At 42.8% G+C, this 20,261-nt stretch overlaps 1 protein-coding gene across 1 annotated transcript in view; it reads left to right on the forward strand.

Annotated features, from left to right (window-relative positions):
* Positions 1 to 20,261, forward strand: part of KAT14 (lysine acetyltransferase 14) — a 37,008-nt gene that overhangs the window by 7,853 nt on the left and 8,894 nt on the right. The window contains exons 4-6 of the mRNA XM_023251495.2: positions 6,031 to 6,212; positions 8,016 to 8,432; positions 8,564 to 9,132. Of these exons, the coding sequence (XP_023107263.2) occupies positions 6,031 to 6,212; positions 8,016 to 8,432; positions 8,564 to 9,132 (1,168 nt within the window). The remainder of the gene's footprint in view (positions 1 to 6,030; positions 6,213 to 8,015; positions 8,433 to 8,563; positions 9,133 to 20,261) is intronic.

The following is a 20,261-nucleotide window of genomic DNA, read 5'->3' on the forward strand; positions in this document are numbered from 1 at the left end:
CCAGCATCACTCGGAGCTCAGGGAGGGCAGTCGAAAGGAGAGGCGGCTTTCTGAAGGCTCGCTGTGAGGAGAAAATAGAAGAGATTCAGTACACTTTTACAAAAGGAGTTATTTTTGTTCTTGAGTTATTTAGTAGTACTAAGAAAAGAATTGACAGTATAACTGGTTCTTTTCTTAAAGAAAGGGAATCTGTTGTCTTAGTTTAATGATTTAGCACTATTTATGGAACTTAATATACCCCATTTATAAAGCACAAGAAAGGGAAAAAAACTGATAAAATTAGATCTTGGAATGTTTTCCTGATCTCTCAGTGCCATTCTGCTTAGTGGATTGTCTTCTAGAAGAAATTGGATTTAAATTGCCTGTTTTTAAGGATTTTGCTATATTTTAACATAAGTTGTTCAGTTGTTTCATTTGTTCATTTGTAGAGTATGTTTGGAGAGGAATCAGCCAAGGCTTTTTTTTTTTTCCTTTTTAATCCTTTACTGAAAGGCATTAATTACTCTCCAGTTTCTGTGTGGTTTTACCATTAAACTAGTGGTTTTTGGCCATGTTAGTGAATCACTAGAATTACCATTTACTTATTTGAATCAAGCCCCCCCCCTTTTTGTAAATACATTCATTTTGAAAAGAAACTTCACACCACTATGATAAGTGGAAAATTCGTATCATTTGCCATACATAGAATGAAACTATAAAAATAGGTGTGCTAAAAATAACAGAATGTTATTGAATTATAGCTGGATCTCATGGCCCATAAAGGCAATCAAAGCCCTCTTTCTTGATCAGAAAGGGAAGCAGTGTGTGCTTTAAGTTAGAACTTAAAGCAACCAACTTTCTTCTTGATCTAACCAGAAGGAATGAGAGATCATTAAAAATTACTCTGTGATTCCTTGTCGATTAGTTCCCTACGTCAACGTTGTCCTTTGCTTTTGGAACTCTGCTATAAGCGTCGGTGATTGGAAAAGCCACCGAAACCCCTTGCCCAAGGCAGTCAGCACGTGCTCAGACGGCTCTGTGTGTGAACATCCACAGAATCACTATGCCCCAGGGAAGCGGCCTGCAGAGAACATGTACAGTTAGACTTTTTTCATAGCTATTGAAGATTTTAATTCTGTTATCCATAGAACATTCTTTAAATTCCTAACAAGATAAGCATTTCTCATTTGCCATATGACCTAAGAGAATAGTGTGCTGTGTAATGAAGTGCGGGATTTGAATACATTTTCTTTTAGATGTTTACAGGTTTTTCATTCGTGTCTTTAATGTTTTCTTAAAGTTTAAATATGTAAAGGCTTACTTAAATGGCTTTATGTTATCTATTATGGAAATAAGTGTAAAAGTATTCAAAAGCCGGGGTGCCTGGGTGACTCATTTGGTGGAGCATCCGACTTCCACTCAGGGCATGATCTTGCAGTTTGTGAGTTTAAGCCCCACGTCAGGCTCTGTGCTGACATCTCGGAGCCTGGAGCCTGCTTCAGATTCTGTGTCGCCCGAGTCGCCCTCTCTCTCTGCCCCTCCCCCACTCACACTGTCTCTCTCTCAAAAAATGAATAAACATGTTTAAAAAAAAGTATTTAAAAGCTTTAATTAATTGCTGCAGTTTAATTGCCTTTGTATGTGTGATCATTTAATCTGCTTTTATAATCCTGACCTTGAATTTTTCCAGGATTAAAAAACATTTTTTATTAATTTTTTTTTTTAATTCCAGATTGTCTAGGTGGCTCGGTTGGTTAAGTGTCCAACTTCGGCTCAGATCATGATCTCACTGCTTGTGAGTCCCGCGTTGGGCTATGTGCTGTCAGCCCAGAGCCTGGAGCCTGCTTCAGATTCTGTCTCCATCTCTCTGTGCCCCTCCCCTGCTCACACACTGTCTCTCTCTCAAATATAATATACATTAAAAATTTGTTTTTAATTCAATATTTAAAAAAATTTTTTTTAAATTTTTTTAAATTTATTTTTGAGACAGAGAGAGACAGGGCATGAGCAGGGGAGGGGCAGAGAGAGAGCAAGACACAGAACCAGAAGCAGGCTCCAGGCTCTGAGCTGTCAGCACGCAGGGCTTGAACTCACGGAGTGTGAGATCATGACCTGAGCTGAAGTTGGATGCTTAACCGACTGAGCCACCCAGGTGCCCCTTTAATTTAATTTAATATTTTTTCATTCCAGTGTAGTTAACATACAGTGTTCTATTAATTTCAGGTATGGAGTATATAGGAGGTATAACTTTGAATAATGAAGAATACTTTGAATACTTTTTTCTATTACTGTACTTCATTGATTTCTAAGATGCACACTTTTTTTTTTAAGTTTATTTATTTATTTTAAGAGAGACAGAGACAGTGCAAATGGGAGAGGGGCAGAGGGAGAAGGAGACAGAGAATCCCAAGCAGGCTCTGCACTATCAGTGACGCGGAGCTCAAACCCATGAAACCGTGAGATCATGACCTGAGCCAAAACCAAGAATTGAACGCCTAACCAACTGAGCCACCCAGGCACCCCAAGATGCACATGTTTTAAAATTTTTGCATCTCTTTAAAAAAATTTTTTTTTTAAATTTCACATTTCTGACATCCGGATACATCTTATAAGGGATAGTATGTCATAACTGATGGCTAGTTTTCTTCTTTTGTTGTACATAAAATGGTATATCTTAAAGTCAGTGGGTCTTACATATGATGAAATATGATAAAGCACATTCATAGTATTTAAAATTTTTTATTTTATTATTTTTTTAATGTTTATTTTTTGAGAGGGAGAGAGACCAAGCATGAGCAGGGGAGGGGCAGAGAGAGAGGGAGACACAGCATCCGAAGCAGGCTCCAGGCTCTGAGCTGTCAGCACAGAGCCCGATGCGGGACTCAAACTCACAGGCTGTGAGATCATGACCTGAGCTGAAGTCAGACGCCCAACCAACTGAGCCACCCAGGAGCCCTCTTAGCACTTCTTGATTCTATACTTTTTTGTTTCTTATTGTGTATCTCCTTTATCAGGAATCAACTCAGTGAAGGCAGTGATTTTGACTTATTTTCCTCCCATTGTTCTATCCCCAGCTTCTTTTTTAAAAAATGTTTATATATTTTTGAGGGGGAGGAAGGGGCAGAGAGAGAGGGAGACACAGAATCTGAAGCAGGCTCCAGGCTTGGAGCTGTCAGCACAGAGGCCAACGTGGGGCTCGAACTCACAAGCCACGAGATCGAGACATGAGCTGAAGTCGGACACTAAACCAACTGAGCCACCCAGGCGCTCCTAAAATTTTTTAAACGGTATGACAAAGATTCCAGGAGGATGGCAGAGTAGGAAGCACCAGAAGTCTGTTCCCACCTAGACAACAAACAGTTGAAATGGCAGAATCTGTCTGATGTAACTATTTTGGATCTCTGGATCTATATTGAAGGCTTGTAACTTCCAAGAGGAGACTTGGAAGGTAAATGGCAGTTGAATTTGGTCAAATTCAGCTGTTAGTAACATTTACCCATTCCACACCCTTCAACCCTGTGTCAGGCAGCAACGCACTTGTTCCCCAAGCAGCTCACATGCAGCTTGTGGGAGCCAGGGTAGACAAAAAGGACCCTGTCCTCTAAATGTCAGGAATCTGTGCTCTGATTGCTGATTGCTGCTTCTCGTCACAGAAATGCAGATGAAGAGGTGGGTCGCACCTCCCCTGAATGGTTGCAAACCCTTCTCCCTCTGGTTGAAATGACTTGAAGGAGATTTAAAGGGCTGGCACTCCCCCCCCCCCACCATTTTATTTTTCTCTTTGTCCCCTTTGTGGAGCCAGACTTTAAAGATAAGACAATCAAAAGTAACCACATATACAGAGGAAATTAGGAAGTCACCATGCATGCCCAGGGAAAGGCACAGTCTCAGAAATGACCCGGGAAGACCTTAAGTTTATACCTCAGGTTGATCTTTGATACACAGACACCCTACAACAATAAAAACAACAACAACAACAACAGACACAAAAACCCGTAAATCTCAGAGGAGGAAGAGAATCTGATTTCCAGAGTTACTACATTATTAAATTCAAATATCCAATTTCAACAAAAAATTACAAGGAATACAAAGAAACAGGAAAATATGGCCAATTCAAAGGAAAAAACAATAAAACAACAGAAACTGTCCCTGAAAAAGACCTACTGGCGGATCTATAAGACAGACTTTACAACTGTCTTAAAGATGTCCTAAGAACTGATGTGGAGAAAGTCAAGAAAATGTTGTATAAACAAAATAGACGTGTCAGCAAAGAGATAAAAAACCTAAAAAGAAACCAAAAAGAAATTCTGCAGCTGAAAAATACAGTAGCTGAAATGAAAAATTCCCTTGGAGGGATTGAGAAGCAGCTTTGAGTGGGCAGAAGAAAGAGTAAGTGAGCCTGAGAGTAGGACAGTGGGAGTTTCTGGGTCTGAACAACAGAAAGAAGAAAGATGGAAGAGGGGCACCTGAGTAGCTCAGTTGTTTGAGTGGCTGACTTTGCCTCAGGTCACGATGTCACTACTCGAGGGTTTGAGCCCCATGTTGGGCTCTGTGCTGACAGCTCACAGATTCAGCCTGCTTCAGATTCTGTCTCTGTCTCTGCCCCTCCCCTGCTCAAGCTCTCTTTCTCAAATGTAAATAAACATTTAAAAAAATTTTTTTAAAAAGAAAAGTGGGCAGAGCCTGAGGACCTGGGGAGGCACCTTCAGCTGGTGTATGAAAGCAAGTGGAACCCCTCCCCTCCCATATCCTTTGGGCAAGAGGAGGGAGGCTTGGGTAGTTTAGAAAAAGATACAAATGTGGGAGAGGTGCTCTGGGACCAAAACACTGGGGAGGAAACTGAGGTGTTTTTGCCCCCATCTCAGAAAATGCTCATGCCTATTAAAGTTTATATTTGTGGGTTTTTTTTTCTTTGTTTTCTAGCAGATCTTTGTCCCTAAGAATGCTTTTTTCTTTTTGCCTCTTGAGCAGTATTTTCCAACTGTTAAGGCTGGCCTTCTTACGAAAGACTGTGTTATAGGATTTCTGGTACTTGTTTTTTAGAACAGTTGCCTTTAAAAGAATTTTCAACAGGAATCTGAATAGTTAGCATTTTACGTATCATTAAAAACTTTCAAGAGCACCTGGGTGGCTCAATTGGTTAAGCATCCAACTCTTGATGATAACTCAGGTCTTGATCTTGGGGCTGTGAGTTCAAGCCCTGCCTTGGGCTCAGTGCTGGTGTGAAGGCTTTTTATTATATACTTTTTTTTTTTTTTGGCCAAAGTTGGTTATTCCCCCAAAGTTCAACTCTATTTATGAAACACACTGTATAGTTTTATTTCACTTTAGTATTTGTACAGGCAAATAGGAGCAGACTGAGAGGTGCATCTGACTTCTGGGGTAAAATGAACTGTTTACCAGGGCCAATGATTCTCTTGCTTGCTTTCTTGAGAGCTGGTTTTAATTCACATATAAAAGCAACTTCATTTGGGGCACCTGGGTGGCTCAGTCGGTTGAGCATCTGACTCTTGGTTTCGGCTCAGGTCATGATCCCAGCGTCATGGGACCGAGCCCCATGTTGGGCTCTGAGCTGAGTGTGGAACCTGCTTGAGATATTACCTCTCTCTCTCTCCCCCTCTTTCTCTCCTCTCTGCACTGTCAGTGCAGAGCCCAACGTGGGGCTTGATCTCACAAACCCTGAGATCATGACCTGAGCTGAAATCAAGAGTCTGACACTTAACCAACTGAGCCCCCAGGCACCCAAGTGATAAGTGTTTTATGAGCTTTGTTTGAATTATTTTGTTTAATCCCCATAGCAACCTTTTGAGTTAAGTTGTTATCCTAATTTTAAAAAAGAGGAAACTGAGGCAGCCAGAAGGTGGTAGAGCCAGGATTTGAAGCCAGACAGGCTCCAGAGCCTCTCCCTTGACTCTTATGCTCTGTTCCTTCAAAGATTGGAGGTTCCATGGCATAACACAGGCTTGGAGTCCTAGAGTATCTGGAGAGTGTATTTTCCACATAATGCCAAAATTGAAAAGCCAATAATTTTTAAATTCTTGGACTCTCCAGGAAGAAGACTTCGACCTGGTGGAGCACAGTAGCAGGTTGCCTCAGTGTGGGAAGCCCCATGTTCTTCCGTTCAGGGGCTCAAGAGTTCGGAGAACCAGGATGGTGGAAGCTCGTTCACAACAAGCCACCAACAATGAAGCCTGAAGGAGAGAAGCTGTCTGCCTCTACCCTGAAAGTAAAAGGTACTCTTGTGAGAACACTATAGCACGTGCTGGCCAGGCCGGAGCCAAGCAAGCATGAGTTTATAAGACCTCCTGCTTGTAAGGCATAGGCCAGCTGCCTCTCTGGAGCTACTCTGCTTGGCAGGTGTATGACACATTTTGTGTATGCTGTAAATAAATACCATACAAAAAATATTTTAGCATTTCCTAATCAAGTTACCAGTTCTGGAAATGTCCTTTGGTATCTGCAAGGTTCTCTATTTTCTTTTTTCTTTAATGTTTATTTAAAAAACTTTTTTTTAATATTTATTTTTGAGAGAGAGAGAGACAGGGTGCGAGTGGGGGGTGGCCAGAGAGAGAGAGGGAGACACAGAATCCGAAGCAGGCTCTACGATCTGAGCTGTCAGCACAGAGCCCAACGCGGGGCTTGAACCCAGGAGCCTTGAGATCATGACCTGAACCAAAGTCGATGCTCCACTGACTGAGTCACCCAGGTGGCCCAAAAATGTTTATTTATTTTGAAAAGAGAGAGAGAGAGAGCGAGAGCGAGTGCACACGTTCAAGGAGGAGGGGCAGAGAAGGGGTAGGAGGAGGGGCAGAGAAGAAGGGCTGGACAGAGCATCTAAAGCGGACCTTGCACTATCAGAGTCAGATGCTTAATTGACTGGGTCACCCAGGTGCCCCAGGCTTCTCTATTTTCAATCTCATTTTGTTTTTACAGCTTTTTATGTGGAAATTTGTAAACACCCACCAATATGAAGAGAGTGGTGTAATGAGTCCCTATGTACCTTTCTCTTCACTTCAGCAGTTCATTGCTGGCCATCTCAGTTTAATTTGGCCACTGGGTGCTTTCCCCCAACCCTCCACCCATTCCACGCCTTGGATTATTCAGAAGCAAATCCCATCATCAACATCTCGTTCTTAAACATCTCAGTACTATCTTTAGGAGATAAGGATTCTTTTTCGTGGCCTAACCTGATGCCATTCTCCCACTTAAAGAAAACTCCTTACAATCACATATTGGTCTGGGGTTTTTTTAATCTAAAAAATTTTAGTGAGCTTTAAATTTTTAAAAATATATTTGAGAAAAAAATCAAATAGTGTTGAAAAGTATAAAGCCTGACAGTGTCCTCCTCCCCTACACCTGCCTGCAGTTTCACTCCCCAGAGTAACCACTGCTGTGTCCTGTGAATGCTTTTAGCATTTTTAATTGAAAAAATAAACTCATGCTGTAATACTTGTTCTCTATCCCTCTCCCCCACCTTACTAGGAGACCCTGGACATCTTTCCATAGTATTCCATGTAGATCTGCCTTATTTTCTTTTTTTCCAATTGTATCCCATTGAATGACCTTCATAGGATAATATAATAGGCCATTCCCACTACTGATGGATATTTTGGTCACTTCTGCCTTTTTGTTGTTGTTATTTTAAATAATACTATATGTGGGTAAATTATTTGTGATAAATTCCTGGAAACAGGTTGCCATATCAAGGGCATGTTTATTCCAAGTATTAGTGTTGCCAAATCACCCTCCAAAAAGTTGTAATAAAAATTCACACCTTACTCAAAAGGCATGAAAATACCCATTTCCCCATACTCTTGTTGAACATTACCGAACTTTTAAGACTTGCCAATTTCAACAGGCAAATACAGTATTTAATTATTTAAATTTGCATTGTAATCCCTTTTTTCTTGTCAGAAGCACCCCAAGTCCTAGTTTAGGACGTTCGTTGTTGAACATTTCTCTATTTTGAACATGGTAATAGGTTCACAATTAAATTAGCAAAAGAAACTAAAGTTGAGATACTTCTCTTTTGGCAGCCTCCAAACCAGCTTTGGATCCCATCATTACTGTGGAGGGCCTTCGAAAACGGGCAAGTCGTAATCCCGTGGAATCTGCCATGGAATTAAAAGAGAAAAGGTCTCGTACTCAGGAAGCAAAGGACATTAGGAGAGCCCAGAAGGAAGCAGCTGGCTTTCTGGACAGGAGTACTTCTTCGACCCCTGTGAAGTTTATAAGCCGCGGCCGCAGGCCAGACGTGGTTCTAGAAAAAGGGGAAGTGATTGACTTCTCGTCCTTGAGCTCCTCTGACCGCACCCCTCTGACAAGCCCGTCTCCTTCTCCGTCTCTGGATTTCTCTGCCCCTGGGACCCCCGCCTCTCACTCGGCCACACCCAGCTTGCTTTCAGAGGCAGATCTGATTCCAGATGTGATGCCACCACAAGCCTTGTTTCACGGTAAGACTTGCCTTTCTTGGGTCTTTTGTTTTTCGTGTGTGACAGAATGTGTGTATTTTCACTTTGTGGGCGGTGCACCCTGCATTTCTTCTTTCCCATGTCTTGATTACACTGTCTTGCACTCTGCGCAGACGATGACGAGATGGAAGGCGATGGAGTCATAGACCCAGGGATGGAGTATGTACCTCCGCCTGCTGGGGCAGCAGCTTCTGGGGCAGTGGTCGGGGGCAGAAAGAAGGTCAGAGCGCCTGAACAGATAAAGCAGGAGGTGGAGAGCGAGGAGGAAAAGCCTGACAGGATGGACATTGACAGCGAAGACACAGATTCCAACACATCTTTGCAAACGAGGACTCGAGAGAAGAGGAAGCCCCAGCTGGAGAAGGACAGGAAACCTAAAGGGCCCAAGTACACCCCCGTGAGCATCTACGAGGAGAAGCTACTCCTGAAGAGGCTGGAAGCTTGTCCCAGTGCCGTTGCCATGACGCCAGAAGCTCGCAGACTGAAGCGGAAATTGATTGTCAGACAAGCGAAAAGGGATAGGGGATTACCACTTTTTGACTTGGATCAAGTTGTTAATGCTGCTCTTCTGTTAGTTGATGGAATTTATGGAGCCAAAGAAGGGGGAGTTTCCAGGCTTCCAGCTGGACAAGCCACATACAGAACAACCTGTCAGGACTTCAGAATCCTTGACCGATACCAGGTAAGATTCCCGGGGGCAGCAGATGGGGGCGGGCAGGCGGCACTACAGAAGGAGGGGGCACAGCTGTGCTCGACTGGAAGTCCTGAGTGACTTCGGGGAAGAGAAGGAAACAGCAAGGGAGCAAAATAGAAAAATTTCTGGGCTTTGGTTTTTGAAACTATTCGGTATGAATACCCATGATTACAGCCGGGTTTGTTTGTTTCCTTTGGGCATTCAGGACAGAGCCTTGACACTTTCTTTGCCTCTCCTAGTCCCGGATGGGGACTGAGTTTGCACATGGTTTGTGTCATAGCCCTGAGTGGCAGGTTTGTTGAGGACATATGATGTAGCAGACCACGTGCTGAGCAGAATCGGAGGACGTGTAAACATCTGTGTAGTTAGGAGACAACGCGTAGAAATAGATGCGTGTGTGGCAGCATAGCTTGAGAATATTCAGGGGAATCCAAGTCTGTGAGTGCTCCTGGGAATGGTCAATTCCACTCAGAACTTCGAGAATGCGCCTTCCCAGAGCAGGAATGACAGGTCTGATTTCCCTGAGTCTTTGTTAGCACTTGCTCCTAAATAGCCTTTAACTAGTTTTGCTAATCTGATGGCTGTAAAGTGAAATCGCATCTTTTATTTATATGTTTCTGATTACATTCTTATATTTCTGCCTGTGAATTGCTAAATAGGATTAAATAATTGCCAAATAAGATTATTTGCACGTTTTCTGTCTTCTTTGGAAACTAGTGGGCTGATATTGCTGGTGTTGTGATCTTACTCTATGAGGTACTGTGTGTGGGGCTTTTTCTTCCACTGTGTTGGGCATGTGGTGTGTGGGCTCTTTCAATTTGAAACTCTCCTAGAGCTCTGGAACATCTTAATTTCCTATATTCTATTTTCTCTCTCTCTCTCTCTTAAATGTTTATTTATTTATTTTGATAGTGGGAGCAGGGGAGGGGAAGAGAGGGAGAGAGAGAATCTTAAGCAGGCCTCACTCTATCAGTACAGAGCCCAACATGGAGCTGGATCTCACAAACCGTGAGATCATTACCTGAGCCAAAATCAGGAGCCGGTCGCTCAACCAATTGAGTCACTCAAGCGTCCCATCTCTGTTCTGTCTTTTTGGAGCACACCTATTATTTGGATATTGAACCCTGTACACCAGGGGTTGGCAGGCCTTCTGTAAAGGGTCAGACAGTAAATGGTTTTGGCTTTGCAGGCCACACAGTCTGAGTTGCAACTACTCAACTCTGCTGTTGTGTGAAAGCAAGATATAATGGATGGGCATGGCTGTGTCCCAGTAACACACTATTTACTAAAACAGGCTGGATCTGGCCTGTGGGATATAGTTTGCTGACAACCCCTACTCTAGGTGGATCCCTTAATTTTCTTTTTTTTTTTTTTTTTTTTCCTATTTTGCATCTTGCCTTGGGGAGTAGTAACCTGCCTGCCTACACCCTAGAGGTGAATGGGTTGGTCCAGGAGCCTACCATTCAGCTGGAAAACTTCCCTGAGTCTCCCTGTTTTCAGTCCCATCTTGGCTTGGCCAGGTGCTCTGGTGTCCAGAGTGTTTCCCAAGCATCTCCAGACACTCTGGTCTTCTGCCCATGGAGGGAAAGATCATTTCTGGATGTGGGCATTGGGGGTGTAGTTGGAGGCTTTAACCTCTTAGGTAGAGAGACTCTCAGTCCGGAGTCTTCTTGCCCAGTCTCAGTGTTAGCAGGACCTGATCGATGCCTTGTTGCCTTTCCTGAGGCTCTGCATGTATATCATCCTGCCCTTGGCCTGTCTTCACTGCTGCCTTAAGTTCTGGCTCTCTCGTCTCAGGTGTTTGCCACTTACTCATGTGCTTGGACTGCAGTCACCTGTTCGCCTGTTTTTTCTTCCTGTGGGTTTGTCTTTTTAATCCCTATACTTAATTTTTTAAATTATGACATGTGTCCTGTAGCTACAGAAGAATACATAGGACATATTATAATTTATGGGTTAATTAAATAAATACTTTTGTATCTGTCTCTTGGGTTAAGAAAGAGAACATTAGCAAAAAAGAAAGAAAGAAAGAAAGAAAGAAAGAAAGAAAGAAAGAAAGAAAGAAAGAAAGAAAGAAAAAGAAAGAAACAAACTAACTGAGCATACAAGCACCTTGGAAGTTCTGTGTACTGCCTACTCCCTCCCCCTAAGAGGGAGCCGCTCTGAGTTTTTTATGTCACTTTTAGTTTTTAAAAAACTAAGTAGGAGGCACAAATCTAGCTGTGTAAGAAATTGCCACTATTAGATGAAGGCTTCCAGGAGAGAATAAGCTAAGCAATCTCTCTGGGTCATTGTTAAAGATTGAATTGTGTCCCCCAAAAGGATATATATTGAAGTTTTAACCCCTTGTACCCATGAATGTGAACTTGTTTGGAAATAGGGCCTTTGTAGATGTAATTAATTAAGATGAGGTCATACTGGAGCAGGGTAGGTACTTAACACAATATGACTGGTATCCTTAGAAGAAGAGAAGAGGCATAGAAACAGACACAGGGAGATCACCATGTGATGACTGAGGCAGAGCGATGTGTCCACAAGTAAGGGATACCAATGCATGCTGGCAACACCAGAAGATAAGAGAAAGTGTGGAACAGATTCTTCCCTAGAATATTCAGAGAGAGCATGGCCCTGCTAACACCTTGATTTCTGACTTCCAGCCTCTAGAACTGTGGAAGAATAAGTTTGTTATTTTAGCCATCTCGTTTGTGACAAGCCATTGATATGGCAGCCCCAGGAAACTCCCACAGTCACATTCTGGCTTCAGGTTCCATGACCCCTTTGTAGAGAAGTCAGTGTTCAAGGTCATTAGGCAGTTCTGGGGAGCGTAAGGCTTACCACAGTCTGAGCCTCAGGCAGGGCTGCAGTGTATAACACTCAGTGTGGCAGAAATCTGGGCAGGGACAGCGGGGCCCTCTGTTTCCTGCGTCTGGACTGATGTGGTTCCTTCCAGCTTGTAGGAAGTCCGAGCAGTTGTTTGTGGGGCATGTGTCCTCAACTGATCCATGGAGTGGGCATGGAGGTTGTAGAGGAGTCTCAGAGTACATGGTGAAGCCAAGCTGAGCACCAGTGAGATTCTGGGCTACAATTCCTTAGGTTTTATAGACGGTCCAGTGTACCCTACGATCCAGTAATCACATTGTTTGGTATTTACCCGGAAAATACAAATACATGAATTCAAAGGGATACATGCACCCCTGTGTTTATTGCAGCATTATTTATAATAGCCAAACTATGGAAGCAGCCCATGTCCATCGATAGATGAATGGATAAAGAAGATGGGGTGTGTGTGTATGTATATATATACATATATGTATATACACACAATGGAATATCAGCCATAAAAAAGAATGAAATCTTGCCATTTGCAACAATATGGATGGAACTAGAGTGTATTATGCTAAGCAAAATAAGTCAGTCAGAGAAAGACAAATACTATATGATTTTACTCATATGTGGGATTTAAGAAACAAACAAGTGAGGGGGAAAAAAGATAAAACCAACCAATAGACTCTTAACTATAGAGAACAAACTGATGGTTACCAGATGGGAGGTGGGTGGGGCAATGGGTGAAATAGGGGATGGGGATTAAAGAGTACACTTATTTTTTTAAAAGTTTATTTGTTTATTTTGAGAGAGAGAGAGAATCAGTATGAGTGGGGGAGGGACAGAGAGGGAGAGAGAGAATCCCAAGTGGGCTCCACACTGTCAGCGCCAACTGACAGGGCTCCAACTCAGGAGCCCAACTCAGGGCTCGAACTCATGAACCACGAGATCATGACCTGAGCTGAAATCAAGAGTTGGCCGCTTAATCCACTGAGCCACCATCTAAGTGCCCCTGAAGAGTACATTTATGGTGAAAAGAATAAAATAAACTGATAAAAATGAATAAATAAAAGATGGTGCAGTGCAGCAGGGACTTAAGATAGCCTCTGTAGCTGCCCCTTGAGTGACACCTGTCACCCAGTAGTGGTCCTGGGCTGTCCCTTCACTGGAGACTCCTTTGCCCTTCTTCTGTTTTGAATCTTACCGTTTCCTGTGCCTCATCTTTGCCATGTTGTAATTTTAGTCCCTTGTTTTAGTGGAGCATATTCTTAGTGACTTCCTGAGGAAAGCTGCCTGGGAAGTAAAATCGTAGACCTTACATGTCTGAAAGGCCTTGAACTTAAAGCCAAAATTCCAAGCTAGTGTTGGGACAGGCTGAGAGACAACTTCAATACCAGAAGCAGTGCTTTCCCTTTGTGAGGGAAAATGAGGCCGAACCTGAGATTCTGTGTACAGACCCATTATCTAGGAGCATCCTTTGACAAGGACCCCCCAACATCTCTTCCTTGAGGTCTTTCCCCCTGGCTAGTCAGTCTCCCAGTCTCAGAACCCTGGTTACCACGTAGAGGTAGAGGGACCTTAGCCTTCAACTTGTACTCCCACCTTCACGCTAGATGAGCTGTCCCTCCAGAGCGCTGGTTACGCCTTCTCTAGAGATGGGACCTCCAGACTTCTGTGGGGAGGCAGCCACCTGGCAGCAGGGGATTGAGGATTTGGGAATCGAACTGCTGTGCACACAACTTTTACCTGCTCCTTCTTCTAAGTACCCCATTTATTCCCAGCTCCAGAGGAGTCTGGTGCTGCCACTGGGTTTTACGAGGGTACTGTGGTACAGATTGGGCTGGTTCACACCTAACCCAAAGCCAGCTTGGGAGTTTGGGCTTTAAAGCAGTTAGTATTTATCCATCTGCTTCCCAGATGTTTTTTTCCCCTGATCTTCCTATTTTTGTATGCTTCTCTCCCTTTTTTAGAAGCCTGATTCTGTAGGTTTAGTGGGTTTGGGGAGGGAGTAAAATTGTGCATTTAATCCCCCATCTTAACCTGGAACTTTAGTACCGTTTTAATGCAGCTACACAAGGAGCAGCTCTAAATGCATTTGTTCAGTCCCTACTCTTTCTTGTTTTCTGATAAATGTAGTCATAGCTATAAGTATCCCTACAATACTGCTTTAGCTGTGACTCATGAAGTGATGGGAGTTTATTATCAATCAGTACTAAGCATTTTGTAATTTTTCTCATTATTTCCTCTGTAACACAACAGTTTGTTTCTTGGTTTGTTTACTTTTTACATATATAGAAATTTTTAAGGTATCTTTTAGTAATTGATTTAATTTCTAATCAAATATGTGTTGTCAGAGAAAGTATATTATGTTGATTCTTCGCTATAAAGAAAGTTATATGCTCAATTTTTATTCTTTTTGTAGGTTCTAATTTAGGACATCTATTTTTTCTCTTAATTTTTTAATATTATCATGTGGTCTTCCCTTCAAACAGAATATTTGTGTGTGCTCTTATCTGTCTTTTTTCTTTTGTGTTGTTTAGACAACAGTAAACCTCACTAAATTATTTATTCACCCTTACTTCCTATCATTTCTTCCTAGGTTAATTTCTTGCTAGACTACTTCCTGTAACAGTTTTTAAAAATCTGGTCTTTTTGAGTTTAATTTTGAATACCTGTATGCCTAAGAATATCTTCATTTCACTCTTGAATTTAAATGATAGTGTAGCTGGATATAAAATTTTAATTTTGTTATTTCTTTCAACATTTTGAAATTATTACTCCTGAGAGCCTCACTGTTTGTCTCATTCTTCTTTCTTTGTAGGTGATCTCCTGTTTTATTCTCTCATACCTTGGAAGCTTTCAGAATTTTGTCTTTGTTTCTGATCTTTAATTTTATTTGCGCATTTAAAGTATTTTTTTTTTAATCTCATTTATCGTGTACTTCTCCTTCAGTCACAGGTGTCTTATATGCTAATATGCTGTCAAAAACCAGTAACCTCTGCTTCAGAGCCCAGTACAACACAAGACAACACAAGAGTTTGGGATAAAAAGAAACAGTAGGATTTATTGCCTTGCCAGGCAAAGGAGGTTACAGCAGGCTAAAGCCTTCAAAACTGCAAGCCTGCCAGGAGGAAGGGTCTGGGGGTTCTATAGGGAAATACAGGATCTAGCCTGTTTTGTCAGGAATTGTGTCTGTGCTGCCAGCCTTGTTTGTCATGTCTTCAGCGTGGTACTGGGTTCCCAAAACAAAAGGCTAAGAAGGGAGGAGAGGAGGTTTCCAAAGAGAGTGAAAAGGTTACTTAAAAAAAAAATTTTTTTTTAATGTTTTATTTATTTTCAAGAGAAACAGAGCACAAGTGAGGGAGGAGCAGAGAGAGGGAGACACAGAATCTGAAGCAGGCTCCAGGCTCTTGAGTTGTCAGCACATGGCCCGATGCCGGGCTCGAACTCATGAACTGCAAAATTATGACCTGAGCTGAAGTCAGATGCTTAACTGACTGAGCCACCCAGGTGCCCCAAACAGATTACTTTAAAGTGGAGCTTCACTGGAGTGCCTGGATCGCTCAGTTGGTTGAGACTCCAACTCTTGATTTTGGCTCAGGTCATGATCCCAGCCTGGTGGGATTGAGCCCTGTGTCTTACTCTGTGCTGAGAGTGGAGCCTGTTTAAGGTTCTTTCTCCCTCTGCCCCTCTCTCTCTCTCACTTGCACGTACCCTCTCTCTAAAATTAAAAAAAGAAAATTGAGCTTCACTGAAGCATTAGTGCGAGCATTTAGATTTTTGTTCAACTTTATGCTTTTAAGCAGTTTGATCTTGACATTTATCCTCCTCTTGTTCTCTGAGCTTCCTGGATTTGTGCTTTTTGGTGTGGTGTCTTGATTAATTTGGGAAATTCTCAGTCATTATTGCTTCAAATATTTCTTCTGTTCCTTTCTCTCTTTTCTTTCTGGTATTCCTATTATGTGTATTTTACACCTTTTGTCCTTGTAACACAGTTTTGGATGTTCTGTTCTGGGTGTTTTAGTCTTCTTTTATCTTTATTTTTCAATTTTGGAAGTTCCTCTTGACATATTCTTGAGCTCAGAAGTTCTTTCTTCAGCCATGTCCAGTCTACTAAAGAGCCCACAAAGGTGATTCTTTATTTCTCTTACAACATTTTTGGTCCCTAGCATTTCTTCTTGATTCTTTTTAGAATTTCCATCTCTCTGCTTAAATTGTCTGTCTGTTCTTATGTGTTGTCTGCTTTGTCTATTAGAGCCCTTAACATACTAATCATAGTTGTTTTAAATTACCAGTCTAATAATTCCAACATGTCTGCCTTGTCTGAGTGGTTCTGATGCTTTCTCTGTCTCTTTTAGACTGTGTTTTTGGATGTTTGTTTTTTTTTTTTTAATGTTTATTTATTGAGAGAGAGTGTGTGCGCACAAATGTGCAAACTGGGTAGGGGCAGAGAGAGAGGGAGAGAGAATCCCAAGCAGGCTCTGCACTGTCAGCACAGAGCCCTTCACAGCTCAGTCCCACAAACTGCGAGATTGTGGCCTGAACCAAAATCAGGAGTCAGACACTCAACCAATTGAGCCAACCAGGTGTCCCCAGAATGTGGGGTTTTTTTTTGCCTTTTAATATGCCTTGTAATTTTTAGTTGAAAGCCACATATGACCTACTGGGGAAAAGGAACTGTGGAAAGTAGGCCTTTGGTGGTATGGTGGTGAGCCTTCTGTGGTCCTAAGATTAGTTCTCAGTCTGTTAGTGAACACGTGCCTCTGGGCTGTGACCAACACAGGCTGCATGGGATAACTGGCGGGAGCTGGAGATGGACAATTCCCTTTCCACAAGTTGGTTAGGCTCTGATGAAACCCAGTAGGTTAGGCTCTGGTAAAATACTTTCTCTTGAGTGCAGGCCTTGTTAAGAAGACAAAGTACTCTAAAGTATTTTCAGAACAGCTGCTTTTTCCCTGCCCAAAGCCTGAGGGGATTTTTCTTTGATCCCTACCACGAGAACCTGGTAGAGCTCCTGGAGGTAAAAGTCACAAAAATGTGCATCCCCCAGCCAGAGTTTTGTCTCTCAGAGGTTTCCACATTGTGTCTCCAGCAATTTGCTTGTTGCTCACTAAATTTTCCTACTGGACACTGGTTCCTGGAGGTTTCTATTCTGCTAAGTTATGATTCTCTGTATGCATGTGTTTGTCTTTCCAGTTTTGGCGGGAGTAGTGTGCCCTGTGATCTCAATTCTCTGATGGATCCAAGAAGAGTTGTCGATTTTCAGTTTGTTTAACCTCTTGTTAGAATGTATTGACAGCTTCCATTCTCCTTTTATGCTGGACAGGAAACCAGAAGTCTTCTTACATGATTCTTTAATCTGGGAAATTCTGATTTTTTTAAAAGTAGGCTCCATGCCCAGCGTGGGGCTTGAACTCATGACCCTGAGATCAAGAGTCAAATGCTCTGCCAACTGAGCCAGCAAGGTGCCCCCCATCTGGGAAAGTCCTTATCATTGTGATTGTGTCTTGTGTGTTTTTTTTTTTAATGTCTATTTATTTATTTTGAAAGAGAGAGAGAGAATGCACGCACGAGTGGGAGAGGGGCAGAGGGGGAGAGAGAGAGAGAGAAAGAAAATCTTAAGCAGGCTGCACACCCATTGTGGAGCCCTTTGTGGGGCTTGATCTCACAAACTGTGAGATCATGACCTGAGCTGCAATCAAGAGTTGGATGGTTAACTGACTGAGCCACCCAGGTGCCTCTGTCATTGCTTCTTTAAATATATTCCTCCTTTTCTGGACTCCTAATATGGATGTTGACACATTAATTCTTTCCTTTCTCTCTTCCTTTGCCTTTGTGAAGAGATCCTCAATCTGTCCCTTACTCATTCACTGAGTGCTTTGTTTCAGTGGTCATGCATTTAATGTCCAGTAAGGAGTAAGAGATCCATCATAACTACACTCATTCCTGTTTCTAGGTTTGTTACCCTGGAGTCCATTTATTATGTTGTTTTTTTTTAAACGACCTTATTGAGATACAATTCATATACCATACAATCCCATTTAAAGTGTACAATTTGGTGGTTTCTGCTATATTCACAGAGTTGGATAACCATCATCATAATTAATTTTAGAGCATTTTCATCAGTATTACTGCCCCCCCCCCCCAGCTCCCAGCTTCTGTAGATTTACTTATTTTGGACATTTCGCATAAATGGAACCCCATAATACATAGTCTTTTCTGACTGCATTCTTTCACAGCATGTTTTTAAGATTTGTCCATGTTGTAGTATAGATTAGCATGTCATTCCCTTTTATGGCTACTTAATACCCTATTGTATAGGCGTACCACATTTTGTTTATCCACTCATCAGTTGATGGACACTTGGGTTGTTTCCACCTGTTGTTTTTTGGATTTTTTGTTTTGAGTTTATTTTATTCATTTTGAGAGAGAGAGAGCTGGGGAGGGGCAGAGAGAGGGAGAGGGAGAGAATCCCAAGCCGGCTCCGCATTGTCAGCACAGGACCCAACGTGGATCTGAACTCATCAGCCACGAGATCATGACCCGAGCTGAAATCAAGAATTGGACACTTAGTCAGCTAAGCCACTGAGGCACCCCTGTTTCCACCTTTTGGCTGTTGTGAATAATGCCGCTTGAACATTGGTGTAGATGTCTTTATGTGGACATAGGATTTTATTTCTCTTGGGTATATATCCAGGAGTCGGAATGCCCAGTTAAATGGTAACATTTTGTTTAACATGTTGAAGGACTGCTAGACTGTCTTCCAAAATCACCAGCACTTCATAAAGATCCTGATTTCTCCACACCATCCTTAACAATGCTTGTTACTCCTTTTGATTGTAGCCATCTTTGTGGAAGTCAAGTGGTATCTCGTTGTAGTTTGGGTTTGCATTTCCCTGATGACTGTTTATTTGCTTTTTGAAAATTCTTGGCTGTCTGGTAAATTAATTCTGCTGTTTCCAGTGCAGTTGGTTTACTTTGCTTTCTTTTCATTTACACTCTTTGTTGACATATCTTGTTTTTTTTTCCCCCTGTGAAAGAATATTCTCATGGTGTCACCAGATGCCTTTGCTGGTATAAACACCTGAAGGGAAGAGCAAAAGCCTGGTTCCTGGCTTGACACCCTGTTAGCAAGTTTGAGGCTCCAGCAGTGTCCTGATGTGACCTCTCCAGCTGACACTTGCTGGCAAAGTTGATTGGCCGAGGTCCACCCAGAGCAGACCTTGCAAGAGGAAGTGGCCTAACTCGGAAGCTCCCCCTCCCCACCTGTGGTGCGGAGCCTTTCTCTGCTCGGGGCTGGCCTTTGCCGCCTCACGTGGACCCGGCCACCTTTGGTCCCTCCCTGGGGCTTCTCACAGCCTTTGTGTTCCGTCCTCCCTCTCACTTTTGTGGCATCTTTCAAGACAGATGGGAAGGAACACAGCAGCCCATCTAGTGCTCCTTTTATTTAGAACTAGAAGTTTGACGAAACTCATTTAACATTTTCCAAACTTATTTGACTTTGGCATGCTTCTTTCCCCACCATTTTGTCATTCAGCAAACCTAAGTTGAATACTTCATGTGTGCCAAGCACTCTTCCAGCTGGGGACACCGCAGCAAATTAGGGCAGAAGGTGCCCACCCTATGGAGTGGGGAGATGACAGGACTAACTCACTAAACGGGATCATTTCCTGCAAGGCGGGTGTTGCGGTGGAGGGGAAGAGCAGAAGGCAGTGGTAGCACGTTGGATGGGTGCTTAAGGACAGTCTTGTGGTGGAAGTAGCACTTGGCCCAGTCCTGGTCCACAAGGAGGAGGCAGGCTGAAGGGGGTTCAGGGCAGAAGGCCCAGGGGCAGGCCCCCAGGCAGCAGGTGGTTTGGTGTGGTGGGCTGGAACCTAGTGATGGCAGAGGAAGTGGGTGGGAGGTGAGGTTGCCGAGGTAACAGGACAGATCCTGTAAGTCCCAGGTAAGAACTTTGAATTGCCAGGGAAGGCCAAATAGGAATTTTGACCAAGGGAAGTGAATTTACTCGTTTTTAAAAGAAGCTCCTGGCTCTGTGTGGAACGTGGGTGATAAAGGCTGAGAGTGGCAGCAGAGAAACCAATAGGAAGCAGCGGTAGTGATCCAGGCAGAAGTTGAAGGTGGTCTAGACTAGGGTGAAAGCAGAGATGGCAAGAAGTTGGGGTACTGGGTAACATCTGTGGAGTTCCGCAAAACTGACCCCGAAACATTAACCAGATCGTCTCTCATGGGCCAGTGGTTCGGTGACTGGTATTTCAGTCATCTGTTGCTGCACAGCAAGTCATTCCAAGGTT

Source organism: Felis catus, chromosome A3 (genome assembly GCF_018350175.1).
Source record: "Felis catus isolate Fca126 chromosome A3, F.catus_Fca126_mat1.0, whole genome shotgun sequence".
Taxonomy (NCBI): Eukaryota; Metazoa; Chordata; class Mammalia; order Carnivora; family Felidae; genus Felis; species Felis catus.